The following is a 16,739-nucleotide window of genomic DNA, read 5'->3' on the forward strand; positions in this document are numbered from 1 at the left end:
TTCCATTTCTAACTGTTACCCAGCTACCAACCTGTTTCTAGTCTTCACTCACAGCTCCACCTTCTTCACAACTAGGGCCTGCTCAGTGACCACTAAACTCCTTTCAAGATTATCAATGTCCCTCAATGTTGCAAGTTGCGTGTTCAGATCAGTAATCTGAGACTCCAAAGAGACGCCCTGTCCACACTTCCCTCAGCTGTATGCTCCCTGAAACCTTCCTTGTTCCAACTCCTTCTTTTAACTCCACAAGTAATCCAAACTGTACTTGAAACGCACTGTAATTCAGTCGCACTACTCAGAACACGCAAGCTCAGGATTCGCTACAAGCCCATGTTTAAAGACAGATGCACACATCAATCAAGTAATTTACCAAACCAAGCCCACTGGAATCCCAACCAGGCAGGAGAATAAAACAAAAGTTTGCTACAAACTCCCTACTCCAACATAATCAAAATACATGAACCCACTGTACATTCCCTAAGCTCACCATCCAATGCAAGTATACACACAGCACACCAGTTTCCTTCTTGTACTAACTCCACACTTAATCGAAACTGCACTTTAAAACACACTGAAATTCAGTCACACAGATCAGCACAAGCGAATCACTTTGTGTGAGAAAGATAAAGATGTCTAAGTGACTCTGTAACAGGGTACCTTCCCTATTGAAGTAGTTTTGTAGGAAAACCTGTGTGGAGAGCTTGAGTCCAGTTAATTCAGAGGAGACTAATTAACCTTCTTAGCTGGCTCATTAGCTCCTTTAAAAAGCCTGCAGCATTGACTGCATGGAGAATCTCTAGCACAGAAGAGTCTGTGCTGCTAGAGAGATCCCATGGGAAGAGAGACTGTCCCAGGCAGCATCGGTCCCTGTAACCCACCAGAGGGAGCCACCACAGACATCACCACAGACCATGGACTGATGTGGAGAGCATCCTGCCTACAGGTATCTCTTTGCACTATATCAAAGGTCAGTAAGTGGCCTAGCTTTCCAGCCCTCAGATAGGGGCAGCTGAAATGTTAGTCATTCCCCTCTTACACAGGGCTAGGCCTGGTTGTTGTTTTCTGTTTAAAGCTGCTAGCTAATAAAGCCTATGTTTATTTTCCTTAAAAACACCTCCCCTGTTTTACCCTCTGTGCACATCTCCTACAGTCGCAAACAGATTTTAGGCCAAAAAATGGCACGTCGTACTCAATTGCAGTTGCACGGTACCACTACACCACAGTCCTGTACCAGGCGCAGATTTCTCCATCTGTACCAGCTCCTCACAAATATATATTTTCCCCATTTGTTTTGCCACAGAAATTAACTGCATTTGATGTAGCCTACAGATGTAAATGAAATGTACTAAAAAGGATCATTTAAATAACAGAATCATATAATAGGGTGTCAAAATCGTCCACGTAAACCCGAAAAATAATTTTAATAGTGTGGACACAGAATTACGTTGCGATTTATCAACCCAAAAATTCATCTGATGCAGCACGAATGTTTGATTATATGGGTCCACAAATTTATTATTCTCAGTGTGGCTATTATAAGTAATACTAAACTAATCATTTATATTTAATAATACTAGTTATAAATTAAAAAAAATACACAATTCTATTTATATTTAAATTGTAATAGGTATTCAACAACATGAGGTATGCATAATAAAATAATTTTAAACAGTACATTTACGCATAGGATGCACATTTTTGGAAGATTTGTATTACTTTCTAATTACACAACAACATTTAAAATAAAATCTGAGAAAGTACAGTAGTGTGATTTGGAATATTTTATTACCTGTATTAGCAAATATCAATTATTAGTTTGATATACTGTAGTTTATAGTAGCCATGCTGTACAAATATTACATTATGAAAATACATATATTGAAACATGCTGCGTCCAAAAAATTCTTTAATATACATACAATAGCAATTTAAGAACTTATTCTGTGGTAACAATGTAAACAGATTTTGTAGGATTAATGCCACTAACAACTTTATGAACGATTGTAATGCAGTTTTTGGCACACATACACACATTTTTATCATATGCCATTTGCATCTCTGCATCAATGGCATTAGATTTGTTTGCGCAAATATACACGACGAACATATTTTTGACACTTAAGGCAGACAACGGGAAAAATATTTTAGTAAATAGACATACACACGCAATATACGGGGGCTTCTTTTTGATGAGGTCAGTAGTACTTTATTTATTTTAATATGCTAGTTAATGTGTTTAATAATGGGCAAATAATCTATTATCCCTATCTGGATAATAGTTATTTTGCACATTATTGTACTGTAGGTGTTTGGGGGGGGTGGGAATATATGTATTGAATGTATAGGCCAGGTTTATTTTTTTTACATTCAGGGTTGGTTCCTTTCATTCTGCGTGAGACCTCTGGAGACCACCAGTGGTATCCTCGGGTATCTCAAGGGTATCAGGCTGGTGTTCCACGGGTGACACCTGTGGGGATGAAGCGGTGGTCCCACATCTGTGGGGGCACCGCGGACCCGTAGTCTGCGGGGAAGAACCGGTGGTCCCACATCTGTGGGGGCACCGGGGACCCGTAGGTGCGGGGATGAACTGGTGGTCCCACATCTGTGGGGGCACCGCAGACCCATAGTGAGCACTCGTGAGATCCCCAGACACCCGTGAGAACCACCCGAGGCACCGCAGACACCTGTGGGTCTGACCCGGGGCTCCCAGACATCCGCGGGCCTACCGTGGGGACCGAATTGTAGCCCATGGTGACCCAAGGAGACCTCCTGGGGGCCATGGCGCTTGGCGGGACCCACCAACAGGCCTCCAGAACCTGTGTGAAACAAGTTGCTGTACCCTGTAGGTCTGTCAGGTGACCCGCCAGACCGCCGGGGACTCGCGTGGGGGTGGGGTTGGGGTATGAACCCTGTATGTAAAAGAATAAATCATGTATTTATGGGGGGGAGCACAGGGGGTTGGTTATGTATTTAAGAAATAGAATGATGCTTATTGTGGGGCAGTGTATTGTTTTTATTGTGGGTACTGGGGTTGGGGGGAGGGGGTATTGGCCCCAAGGGTATGTGGGTAGGCCTCCCTTGTGGGTAGTGGGTGAGGGTGGTTAGGCCTCACGCGGTGGGGGGTTAGTGTGGGAGGGTATGTAGGCCTCCCGAGTGGTGGGTGAGGGTGGGTTAACCCCTTAATGACTGTAGCGGTTAATAACCGCTATGGTGATTAAGGGGTTAGGGGACATTACATTGGTTGTTTTTATTCTTGTGTATGTTTTGCAGCAGCGGAGGGTGCATGGCCAGGATGAAGATGAGGATGGCCTTCATCGTGGCAGCCGGAAATGGGTGAGTGCTATATGTATTTAATGTATTGATTTTTGTTTATGTATTTTAAATACACAGGGTGTGTATGTTGTTTATTGCAATGTTTATTGGGGGCAAATGTCCCCAATAAACATGCCATTCTGCCTTAGCCCCTTCATTGCCTTAGCGGCTATCCGCTATGGTAATGAAGCAGCATTTATGTATTTTAATAATATTGTGCAGGAGCAGGGGGGCTCCTGATCTGAACCACATTGATTTGTAGCTCAGAGACCCCCTGCTTCCCGAATTACAGGCCCCGGTTTGGGGCATCGGTTACAGTGTCGCCGCCATATTTATAGCGGGCAAGGCGCGAATGGGGTGCTATAAAGATGGCGGCGACACTGCCACCCGATGACACATACCGGGGCCTGTAACTCGGGAAGCAGGGGGTCCCTGGTCCACAAAGCAATGCGGTTCAGCTCAGGGGACCCCCTGCTCACAGTACACTATTATTAAAAATACATTCATGCTGCTTCATTACCATAGCACAGGCCTGCACAACTCCAGTCCTCGAGGGCCGCAAACAGGTCAGGTTTTTAGGATATCCTTACTTCGGCACAGCTGGCTCAATTAGTGGCTCAGTCTGACTGAGCCACTAATTGAGCCAGCTGTGCTGATTTAGGGATATCCAGAAAACCTGGCCTGTTTGCGGCCCTCGAGGACTGGAGTTGTGCAGGCCTGCCATAGCACATAGCCGCAAAGGTACGGAATTATTGTTTATTTATATATGTGTTTTACTCATAGTGTAGATGTGTAGAGGGTCTCCGGAGCTGAACCGCTTTGGTTTTAGGTCCTGGGACCCCCTACTTCCCGAGATACTGGCCCCTTTAGGGGGTGCCGGTATCCCTCTGCTTTGTTTACATTCCGCGGTCACGTGATCGGGACATTTAAATGCAGAGGGATACCGGCACCTCATAAAGGGGTCTGTATCTCGGGAAGCAGGGGGTCCTCGGACCTGAAACCAATGCGGTTCAGCTCCGGAGACCCCCTGCACATGTACACTATGAGTAAAAGTTGTTTTGAAATATTTTTTATTTTGCCGATGTTTGGGCAGAGAGAGCGGCGGGTCTCTCTCTGCTGCAAACACATATCGGCAGAAACGGCCTATCGCCAGGTTATCGGGAGCCAGGATTTTTTATCCCCGGCTCATCGGCGTTTTGCTTTCGCAGAGATTCGGCAGGGATCGGCATGGATTCGGCCCTTACTGAATACTGCGAGGGCAAATCGCCAAAATCATGCCTATCGGCAACACTTGCAAAAGAGATTTTTTCGGCGCTTAGTGCATGAGGCCCATAGATCTATTGGAGTGATTTTCATGATGGCATTTTCACATTCTTTAAATAAAAACATTAAAAAAGACCATGTTCTGAAACTAAGCATATATGCTAAAACGAAGGAAGCCATTTCATATTCTTTGCCTTGCTTATAAATTTCAGGACTGTGAAAGTGCGATATAAAGCACACGTAGGGGGGTGCACAAGGATCCATGCAACCATTTTGATTCTCTGTTTGTCCTTCATCTTGTTTTTTATGTAGTATGATAGAAGTTTGATTGAGATTTGACCTCAGTGATCTTGCTATTCTGTAAGTCACAGATTCCCTCAGGGTCTTTCACTCATCCACAACTAATCTGTATATATACCAGGTGCAAGGGGGGATAAACGGAATGCAGAACCAGTTTGAGATAGGAATAGCTTCTTATGTAAAACTCCAAATTATTTGGGGAAATGTGTTTGCAAAATAATTGGAAGTTAGGAACAGAAGAGATAAAAACCTGCTTCTCCTGCTCCTCCTTATTTTCCAATAACAGCCCTAAATTTAGGAATGTGATAATTATATGGTCACTATGGTCACAGGAAACCTCACCCCAGAGGTGAAATAAGGTGTAAAAGTTATGTAGTAAAAACCTGTATTTTCTGGTATTGATCAGGTATCCGTATCAATAAAAGGTCAACCCCTCCTGGAGGGGCGTATTATTATAATTTTCTGTAAGCCAGCCCATCTAGGGGCATGTATTATACCTCACAAGGGTATAAAGATTATGTGTTTGTCACTGTATGCCAGAGGAGCTCTGGCATTACGCCTCTTCTCCTTGTATACTCGTACTGAAATAAACTCTTACTTGATTCAACTCTGAAAAATAATGAACCCGTAACTATTGTATTTTTTCTCGCATTCACAGGACATTTCTGCAAATCATTTACATTTCTTTTGTATATTTACAAGGGTTCAGCCTATGCGCACTTTGCAAGCCAACCCGGCCTTCCGCAAAATAATGACGGGTTTGACTTTTTTCTTTCCCCTCCCTTCTCTCTCTCCTCCCTCCTGTCTCACCTCGCTTTTTCTTCCCCCACTCTTCTCTCTCCATGGTAACTTTCATTTAATACCTTATGATGTCATCAATTCTTTCTATCTGCCACCAGGCTATGTGCATTATGATGTTACCGATGAACAAAATCTCATGGAGGGACGGACAAAATCATTATATATATATGATAAAGTGAATTGCCCAAGGTCACAAGGAGTCGACACCAGAAATTGAACCAAGTTCCCCTGCTTCAAACTCTCAATGCCAGTCAGTGTCTTTACTCACTGAGCCACCCCCTCTCCAAAGGGACAAAACTCCTCCAAATCCCTCCTACTATGTGTTTTGCAACAAGTGTTGCTTCTTCAAGGGAGTGCTGACCTTAAGGTTAGTTAATGTTGTATTGTATTGTATGTCTTTATTTATATAGCGCCATTAATGTACATGGCGCTTCACAGTAGTAATACATGTGGTAATCGAATAAATAACAGAAAATATAAATAACAGATCATGGGAATAAGTGCTTTAGACATAAACATAACATTAAGGAAGAGGAGTCCCTGCCCCGAGGAGCTTACAGTCTAATTGGTAGGTAATATTAGTTAATGTTTTTTAAATAGAGCGTACAGTCTCCTCCTACTAGCAGTTGATTGGTTGCAAGTGTACACATCGCTTGCAGGGAAACTTTCCGTAAGAAGACCGGAGCACACAGGAGCTACAACACCGCAGCTACAGCCCCTCCAGCCAGCACCACAGACTAAGGCTACGCTTATAGTGCCACCGACAGTGACATAATTTCCTACCTCACAGTTTGAGACCTGTGCAAATTGTTTTTTGATTCTTTCTGAATTCCGTGATAACACACATGTCAAACCGTTCGGTGGGGTCATGCCACACCATTCGAGATAGCAGCAATTTTATCGAAGCTACCCGAGTAGGCCCTTAAGTTTGACGGAGTGAAACTTGGATCAATTCCTGATGTCAGCTCCTTGTGACCTAGGGCAAGTTATTTATCTCCCTCTGTCTCAGGCACCAGAAACATAGATTGTAAACTCATCAAGGTAGGGATTGTGTCTGTAAACATTCTATGTGCTGTGTACCGCGTAATATACTGTAATTGTGAAATGTTTTGCGTCCCATTAGGAGAAAAGCACTGTTTGAAATAAAGTTTATATAAATTTTTTTTTTAAAGGCCTACAATTGCAATATTCAGAAATTTGACAACTATACATTAAAATACATTTACAATATTTTGCGAATAATATGTATATATACACCTCCATGTTTACTGCTAAAAATTGAAAAATATTATAAAGTTATTTGAAAATGACAGAATTAACTAAACATAAGCATATACTGGACATAATTTGAAAACCGGTTCTTACCCTTGGTGCAATATCGCCATGTTCGCCCTGGAAGTATAGAAAAAAAAACAGAGTAGCTTTTTAATACTCTTGCATACATCAGCATTATAGTGACCACATGGACAAAGTTCATCTGGTAAAATCAGACAGTTTGTGATTTCACAGATCGGAAAGCACTGTAGATAAGTTTTGTTTTTGCTAAAGACATTTCAGATTGACATTTAAAGCCAAGACTAATTTAGCCTAGTGGCTCAAAAGAAAACTGGTAATACAATTTCTTTTCTCTGTTGACTGTATTATAAACAACATATTTGATTAGATGTTTTAAATAGTAAACAGAGTTCCATGTTTTTATTCCTGTTTCATTCTATATAATAATCATTCATTTTTTGTAAAGCAGTGACTACAGTTTATGCATTACCGTGACTAGTGCATTTTTCAGGCTCTGGGAATCCCCACTCCTACTGTAGGTGCTTACAGTTTACAGTAGTTTATGGTGGCATAGATACAGTAAGTCAATACAGATTTCTGTGTCTAAGGTCATAAGAATCTGGTAGTGTGTCTAAAAAATGAATCTTTAGCATAGTTGAACTACATGCGTGTATAACCAGGGCTGCAGACGGGGGAACAGTTGGTGTCCTGGGGGGGGCCCGGCCGGCGCTGCAAGTTGGGTCCGACCTCCTTGAGAAAGCGCTGTAGAAGCGTGAAACTAGTGTGAGTGCTTTTCCCCTGTTTTGTTATGTATTTTTTTTTTATGCAGGTTAATAAATTAATTTTATTTTTCATCCACCTGGTGAGTGCTTTTGCATAGTTTTTTTGCACAGTCTCTTCGTCCAGCCCATCCTACGTTGATCTCCCGACCTCTGGTCAGGCCTGGCGGCCGGGCCCTGGCTCTCCCTCAGCTACAGGCCTCTCCCTCACTTTGTCCCACCCTGAGCTTCCAATACTGGTGCGTGATGGCCCCCGCAGCCACCGGACCCAGCCAGACCATCCCCGAGCTAAGTCTATTTTTTTAATATATGTAGCCAGGACTGGTTCCTGGCTACCAGTCTGCCCTTCCTTGCAGTAAGCCCTGGTAAGAGCAGGCCTGCTGGAGTAATCATGGGTTTTCCCCACCCACAGCAGCTTCAGTGAGTCACAGGGAAGGCGGTGGGACTATGCCTATGTGTAGTCTATCAGGGCTTCAGACATGGTGCCTGCTTCCCTTGTACTTAAGGAGCTGCACACCCCAAATTTAGTGAGTTGTCTCTACCCCTGAGAGAGACAGGTTCTCACCCAGAAGTGCGGATTGGCTGTACGCTTACTTACTTGCACTTTGCCTTCTCCTCTTGGGGAGTTAGGAGTGAGACCATACGCCTGACTCTAATACGGAGTCAGGAAAGAGCAAGGACTGCTGTGGGGGCCCTGTACCCACAGGGAGGTCCAGGGAACATCCTGAGGGTGAAGCCCCAAGAACTGCCTGTAACCACTGTGTGAGCTGTGTATGCTGATCATCTGCAGTGTGTATGAATAAAGTGATCCTGTTCAAATATACCTTCCAAGCAGGGTGTGGAACTGGGGCGCTCCCTAAAATGAGTGGCTAATAGTTATTAGACGCCTATGGACATAAAAAACTGTGTCATAAATAATACAAATTTGTAAAAAATTGTATCTGGCCCTTTGTTGGTTTTGCTGCTGCTTGACCTTGAAGAAGACAAATCCCAAGTTCTTCTTATGGTTGCAATTGGAGTATGATGGTGGTCAACGCAAACTCGTGGAACTCAAGATAATGGTGGAAAATAAGACAAATCGCAGTATTAGTGCATAAATCAGTGTACATTGAGAGGGAAGAGGGAAGGGGGGGGGGCAGGGGAGGGAGAGGGAGGGATAGTGGTAAATGACACTAGATATACAGTGAATGAAACATAAAATGTAAGTTTCAACGACTCACACGGGCTTGTGTGAGACTTCACCCTCAGCGATGGATGTGGTGGGTGAATAAAAACTCCTAAAGCGGAGAAATAATAACTCACACGGCCATATGTGAGTTTGTTCCCTCAGTGGGTGTTGTCAGCACACTCAGATGGTGTAGATGCGTCTTAGTATTCAGTCCCAATGGGTATGGTGTATGAGTGGCTCCTCTCCCAGACGCCCATAAACCAAAGGATGGGCAAAGTCTGAATTAGTCGCTGATAGAGTTTTATTTGTAACAGTATAAAAAGGTATATAAAAACAGTGAACACACTCACACAAATAACACTGCCCAGCATCAGCTGCGAGGCTATCCGGAAAGACCTCTTCTTCCGCTTGCGCTCCCGCGTCCGACAGTGGGACCGGGAACATGACGAAGCTTACTGCGAAACGCGTAGTTCCCTGCCGGAGCTCATTGAAAGAGGGACCCAGACAACCGCCGGACATCCGGTTTAGATCCTCTCTCCCGGTCCCACTGTCGGACGCGTCAGCGGGAGCGCAAGCGGAAGAAGTGGTCTTTCTGGATAGCCTCGCGGCTGATGCTGGGCAGTGTTATTTGTGTGAGTGTGTTCACTGTTTTTTATATACCTTTTTATACTGTTACAAATAAAACTCTATCAGCGACTAATTCAGACTTTGCCCATCCTTTGGTTTATGGGCGTCTAGGAGAGGAGCCACTCATACACCATACCCATTGGGACTGAATACTAAGACGCATCTACACCATCTGAGTGTGCTGACAACACCCACTGAGGGAACAAACTCACATATGGCTGTGTGAGTTATTATTTCTCCGCTTTAGGAGTTTTTATTCACCCACCACATCCATCGCTGAGGGTGAAGTCTCACACAAGCCCGTGTGAGTCGTTGAAACTTACATTTTATGTTTCATTCACTGTATATCTAGTGTCATTTACCACTATCCCTCCCTCTCCCTCCCCTGCCCCCCCCTTCCCCCTTCCCTCCCAATGTACACTGATTTATGCACTAATACTGCGATTTGTCTTATTTTCCACCATTATCTTGAGTTCCACGAGTTTGCGCTGACCACCATCATACTCCAAATATACCTTCCTGCCTGAGACTACAATCTATCAGGGGAAGGGGAAGCGAGTTCTCTTGTAGGGATTGTCCCCACATCCCTGGAGCCTACAAGAGATGGAGGCACTGTCACCGTGAGTAGGAATCAGTTACTACCCCAGAAGCCTGTCCTGTTCTCCTCCAGGTGTTGGCTCAATAAATGAGTTTTGATATGTTAAATCTGTTGTGCCCTATGTTCCTTTGTTCATATATCCAGGACTGACTGCAGGCTTTCGTTCTAACACTGGAGCACCGGTAATTGTATCAATTTTTTCAATTTTGAGGTGTGCAGCATTTCTCTCTATTATCTGGACTGTTCTCCTCCACAACACAGCAGGAGACTCAGATCAACTGTGAGCCAGCAAATATGCATCACACCACGCCGTGTAGCAGTGAAATTTCGCAGAGGGTGGGGGAACATGTGTTACATATGTATTGGGGGTATTTTAATATGTATTGAGGGGTGGGGGTATTTTTACATGTTTTGGTGGTGGGGTATTTTTATATGCATGGGGGTATTTTTGTATGTATTGGGGGAGGGTATTTTATATGGATTTGGGGGGTGGGAGTATTTTTATATGTATGGGGGGAGTATTTTTATATGTTTTGGGGGTGGGGGTATCTTTATATGTATTGGGGGGTGGGGGTATTTTTATATGTATTGGGAATGGGGTATTTTTATATGGGGGTATTTGTATATGTATTGGCGGGTGGGGGTATCTTTATATGTATTGATGGGGTGGAGTATTTTTGATATGTATTAGGGGGTGTAGGAGGGAGGTGCAGACGTACACACAAGGAGACAGATTTGGGGAAATTAAAACATGGCTTTATTCAGCCTGTCCCTTTACAAGGCAAAGCATACTAAAAGAAACAAAATAAATAAACACCTATCCCTGTGTAAGGGCTAACTCACTTCCCAGTCCCTCTCTACAAGACTGGGAGGAAAAGCCCCTTACCAGTCTATCACCACAAAGTCTCAAAAGGTACCTCAAAACAGGTGGTCCTTCAGGTCAGTCTCTGGTTCTGGCTGGGTGTTTGTTGAGGGCCAGCCTTTTGGTCAGTTCCTGGGTTTGCTGCACCCTGGAAGAAAGGTCTGTTCCCCTCGTGTCTTGCAATCAGCACACAGTAATCCTGAGTGCTCAAGAATCTCTTTGGGTCTGTTTCAGCAGGAGTTTTAAACCTGTCTGATTACCAGGTAGAGACTGGTTAATTGTCTTACTGCAATTAACCAGCTCCCTGCAGGTTTCTCAGAATACTGAGGCTTTATATTGCAGCGTCATTGAGACAGGGTTGCTTCCCTATTACAGGGTGCGTGTGTTTTTTTATATGTATTGGGGGGTGGGGGTAATTTTATATATATTGGGGTGGTGGTTTTTTATATGTATTGTGGGGATGGGAGTATTTTTATATGTATTGGGGTGGTGGTATTTTATATCTATTGGGGGGTGGGAGTATTTTGTATGCATTGTGGGTTGGGGGTATTTTTAATATGTATTAGTGGGGTGGGGTGGGAGTATTTTTATATGTATTGGGTTTATTTTTATATGTATTGGGGGTGGGGTATCTTTATATGTATTGAGGGGGCGGGATATTTTTAATATGAATTAGGGGGTGGGGGTATTTTTAATATGTATTAGGGGATGGGGGTATTTGTATATGTATTGGGGTGGTGATATTTTTTATATATTTTGGGGGGTTGGGGACAATTTTATATGTATTAAGGTTACGTGGGGGTATTTTATATGTATTGGGGTAGGTGGGAGTATTTTTATATGTAATGGGGGTGGTGGGGTGGGAGTATTTTTATATGTAATGGGGGTGGGGTGGGAGTATTTGTATATGTAATGGGGGTAGGAGTATTTTTATATGTAATGGGGGGGTGGGGCAGGAGTATTTTTATATGTATGGGGGGTGTATTTTTATATATACTGGGTGGTGGAGGTATTTTTAATATGCAGTGGGTGGGTATTTGTAATATATATGGGGGTGGGTATATTTTTATTATGTATTGGGGGTATTTTTAATATGTATTGGGGGGGTATTTTTAATATGTATTGGGAGCGGTTTTAAAAAAATGTCTTTAGGGTGGAGGTTGTCTTTTTAATATGTATTGGGTGGGTTTTTTTGGTTATAAATTTTGTCGGGTGGACAAGTGTGGTAATTGACGGAAGGTGGGGGCGAGTGAGAGGGGGTGAGGGAGGAAGTGTGAGGAAAAGAGGAACTAAGGGTAAGACGCAGGGGAGAGAAATACATGCGAGGCGGGAAGGGGGAGAGTGAGAGGGAGTGAGGAAGAGGGAATGAGACAGAAGGAAGAGAAATATGAGGGAAAAAGAGGGGGCTCATAAAGTGTTAAATGGGGGGTTCGCAATACCGCCAACCGGGGAGGGGGGGGGGGCTGGCCCGGACGTAACTCTAGTCCTGGGCCCCAGGAAATCTGTCTGCGGCCCTGTGTATAACTGTAGTGGAATTGGCAATCGATTGTAAATAATGTGCGTGTTATTCATTGTCATAGGAGGCGGGTGACCTTCCCAAGGAGTGCAGTACACTGCACCCAGTGACACTCCAGCAGAGAGGCCACAGAGCTGCCACAAACAGGGTAAGAGAGGTAGACAGCAGCAGCAAAATGGTGAAATGTTGTGCTGTAGGCTTTATCAGGGGTGCGCAAACTGGAGGGGCGCAAGATTTTTCAGGTGGGGTGCGGTGGTTGCAGAGGCCCTGCGCTCTTCCCCAAGCCATTTATATTAAATGCGGGGGATCGCGTGAGGCCTTTGCATCTATCCTTACCTTGTCTTCGGCGACTGGCATGGCAACGCGGTGTCAAATGACGCTGCAGGGTCACGTGACATCACATGACCCCACAATGTCATTTGACGCCGGAGACAAGGTAAGGGAGGAAGGTGCGAGCAGGAAGAGATGCAGACAGGGGGGCATAGCGGGGGAAAGATTGCGCACCCCTGGGCTATATGACAGCTGCAGCTCGTGGCGTGTTTCGCTTCTCCCTAAATTGTGAAATATATCAGAGTAGTAATAGGTGAATTGATGCTCTTGGTAAAGTCATCTTAGACAGGTCATAATATTTATAACATGGATAAGGTTAGGCAGAGGGCTATCAGCCTTAAATGGTGTCATTTTAGTGTGCGTCATGTCGTTTTTATCATGGTTTTTGCTTTATGGAATAAAGACTTTACTTTCAAAAGCGATAGGAGTGTGTGGACTCTTGATATTTGTGCCTGAAGTTTCTTGCTGGTTATGGTGGGGGTGGGCTATCCTACATGCACTCACAGAGCCACACAATAACCTAAGCCAGGCGTTCTCAACTCCAGCCCTCAAGACTCCATAAGAGGATAGGTTTTCAAGATATCCCTGCTTCAGCACAGGTGGCTCAGAGACCCAGTCTATGAAGACTGAGCAACTGATTGAGTCACCTCTGCTGAAGCAGGGATATCCTGAAAATCTGACCACTTAGGGGGCCTTGAAGACTGGAGTTGAGAACCCCTGACCTAAGGCGAGGAGTGCTGTCCACACCACAAATAACTGTTTTGCTATAACGTGGATAAGTGAGATATCTTTATACTTTACTGTTGTGGCCAATTTTAACTTACCAATGGTATGAAGCAAATATTTTATGTGGGGGTATGAAAAGGTAACATAAGGGTTAGTTTAAGATTTGGACAGGGTACAATCCCCTTTTATGAAATATTGCCTCTAAAACTTAATTTTGTTACTTTAACGTCATTATTTACTTTATATAGAAATAATGCTAGGCTTAATGGTTTAGAAAATACAATATATGATGGGTTGAACAAGGCAGTACAATCCTTATGGCTTAAAGCTACAGATGGAAACATGCTAAAAATATGGGAGGATCTTCATAAAGCCTAAACATCTTTAAAATTACTTAATGTGATTGTGATTGCTCACCTTTTCCCCTTTTGGTCCTTGAGGGCCCTGTAGAAAATGACAGAATGTTAGTGTTTTATTTGAAGATACAGAAAGCTGATTAGGTCCTTGACACACTGCAACAGTTATATTGGACTGACAAAAGGGGCAAACCTGGTAAATGTTTAACATCTTTAATGTTTTTCTTTTTCACAATGAAAATGCAAACATAGCTTGAAGGGTAAAGAATAAATAAAAAAAAAAATTGCAACTGAAGAAGCATACGAAAGAGTGCTTATGGAAGCAAAAATGTGCTAGTACTGTATACTGTTGGCTAATAATATGTATTTCACTTAGTCATTGCCTTTTGGTGTGTGTGTGTGTGTATATATATAAATATATACTTAAGTATAACCTTTGCTTGCTTCATTCATTGTTACATCGCCGGAAGAAGAGATAAAGCAATAACAGACCATACCATACCGGTTGCAACACGACATTAAGGGACAGCACGCAGGTAAGTAAATCATACATTTTCTATATTTGATAGAAGACACAAAAACCGACGTTTCGGTCTCTCAGTGGGACCTTTCTCAAGGTGGTGCACTGAGGGACCGAAACGTCGTTTTTTGTGTCTTCTATCAAATATAGAACATTTATGATTTACTGCGTGCTGTCCCTTGATGTCGTGTTGCAACCGGTATCGTATGGTCTATATATATATATATATATATATATATATATATATATATATATATATATATATATATATATATTATATATATATATATATATATATATATATATATATATATATATATATATATATATTATATATAATACATGTATAAGAAAAATATAGAATGAAACAATATTTGCAGAAAGTTGGAAATGTGGAATTTCAATTACATTAAACGTTATTACTAAGTCTTGGCACTTGTACTGGTATTTCAGTTAGCAAAAAATTATGTTTTAATTTTAGTTCTAACTATGTTTCCTGTTTTGGTCTTGGATTTTTATAAAATTATTGGAAAAAATTTCAAATTGAGATCAAATTCTTTCAAACTTCCAATTTTTGTTGCTGTTGCCAAATTGGGCTTTTCTTTCCAAATATTTTGACCATTTTATTGAGAAGAATACACAAAATAACATAACATAACAAAAAAACAAATTACAAATGAAATTCAAGAATGTGCCTTTTGGGGTTTGGCACAATTTTTTTCTCAAAATCCAAAAAATTGTTTCAAAGTCTGATTCTAAGTTTAAATCAAAATGTCGAATACCTGAATTGCTCTACTCGAATTTCGAATCTGTGAAGTTTGAATTTTGAACCCACAAACATGGCAACCTGCATTAATTTTAGAATGTGTTTCGAAATGCTATTACTGTACAATTTAATTTTGTATAACGCAGGACTGTGTTAAAACCAACTTATCCAGTTCAAGGTTTTTTGGAAGCATAAAAAGGGGTATCATGAATTTCCAAAAAACGTAATTATTCATTTTCATTTCTGTGCTTTCATACATTCACCCTACTTACCTGTATGGCATTTTTCAAAAATCTAGACAGAAATAAATACCTCTGCTGTAGCCTATAAAATATTACCCTGTGTTATTATCATTCCTCGATCTTGAATGACTATTGAAATGAAACAGACTTACTTGGTCTCCTTTAGAGCCAGGCATTCCCTGCAAGTAAGAGAACACATTACATTTCTCACAAACGGCTTCATTGATATTCTTATTTTATTGAAAGTTTCCAAAATATTTAAGTTAGTTAAGGATATGAACAAATCAATCTCAGTTAACGCTGAATCGAGTACGTTACCCCATACCAGACCTTCATGGATCTCCTTCAAAGTGAGATACATTATACAAAATTGAGCTTAAAACAGTTACAAGATAAGAGCATTACACAGGTCACAATAAAGAGTAAGAGGGAGTGGTAATCAAAACGAACCATGAAAGGAAGGGGAAAAAATCCCACACAGTGAATTAAAAATAGATTAGAGGTTAAATAAGTGTATACAATTGTAGCAATTCTGTGGGAGAAGGTGTTCTTATAAAGAACACATAGTTTGGCATTGGTTTTGGATGTCAGTGTCAATATGCAGCCTAAATGTTAAATGTGAGTCAAGGTACAGTATAGGCCAAGATATTTAAAGATATTTAAAACTAGTGACAGGGACAAGAATGGTGTTAGAGTTGGTTCTGATCTGCAGCTCTGTCGTTGGTCGCTTTAGAAATGTAGCCTTAGCTCAAATACCATTGTTACAGTTTTGTAAGTGTTTAAAAAGAATTTGTTTTGGGAAATCCATTATTCAAGTCTTGAAGACGGAAAAGATTAGGGGCCCCAGAAAAGACCCTTGCAGGACCCCACAGGTGACATCCAATGAGTTGGAGCCCAAGAGACACCTATTGGGATCTACCCGACAGGTATAAGTGTAACCAGTTTAAATCATGTTCCCCTATTCCAAAGCACCGATGCCTGTTTAACTAACAAGATAACATGATCAACAGTATGAAAGCCTTTGCAAAATCTAGGAATATTGCACCAGTAAGTTGTCCCGGTTCCATTCCACACTGGATCTCATTGCAAACCTTTAAGATGGTAGTTATTATGGAGTGGTTTAGGCGAAAGGCAGATTGGAGTCGATAGAATAAATGTTTCTTACTCTAGTAATCACTTTATTGGGAGTGGACACATTTTTCCATGACTTTGGATAGTATTGGGAGAACAGAGGTTGGTCTGTAGTTGGAGACAATGTTTTTGTCCCCACTTTTGAAGACTCAGAAAACTCTGGTGGT

General features: G+C 42.1%; 1 protein-coding gene across 1 annotated transcript in view; it reads right to left on the reverse strand.

The window, feature by feature from the left end:
- Positions 1 to 16,739, reverse strand: part of COL23A1 (collagen type XXIII alpha 1 chain) — a 218,110-nt gene that overhangs the window by 195,186 nt on the left and 6,185 nt on the right. Inside the window, exons 3-5 of the mRNA XM_075599144.1 lie at positions 15,594 to 15,620; positions 13,975 to 14,001; positions 7,042 to 7,068 (exon numbers count right to left, since the gene is read on the reverse strand). Coding sequence (XP_075455259.1) covers positions 7,042 to 7,068; positions 13,975 to 14,001; positions 15,594 to 15,620 — 81 coding nt within the window. The remainder of the gene's footprint in view (positions 1 to 7,041; positions 7,069 to 13,974; positions 14,002 to 15,593; positions 15,621 to 16,739) is intronic.

Source organism: Ascaphus truei, chromosome 5 (assembly GCF_040206685.1).
Source record: "Ascaphus truei isolate aAscTru1 chromosome 5, aAscTru1.hap1, whole genome shotgun sequence".
NCBI classification, from domain to species: Eukaryota; Metazoa; Chordata; class Amphibia; order Anura; family Ascaphidae; genus Ascaphus; species Ascaphus truei.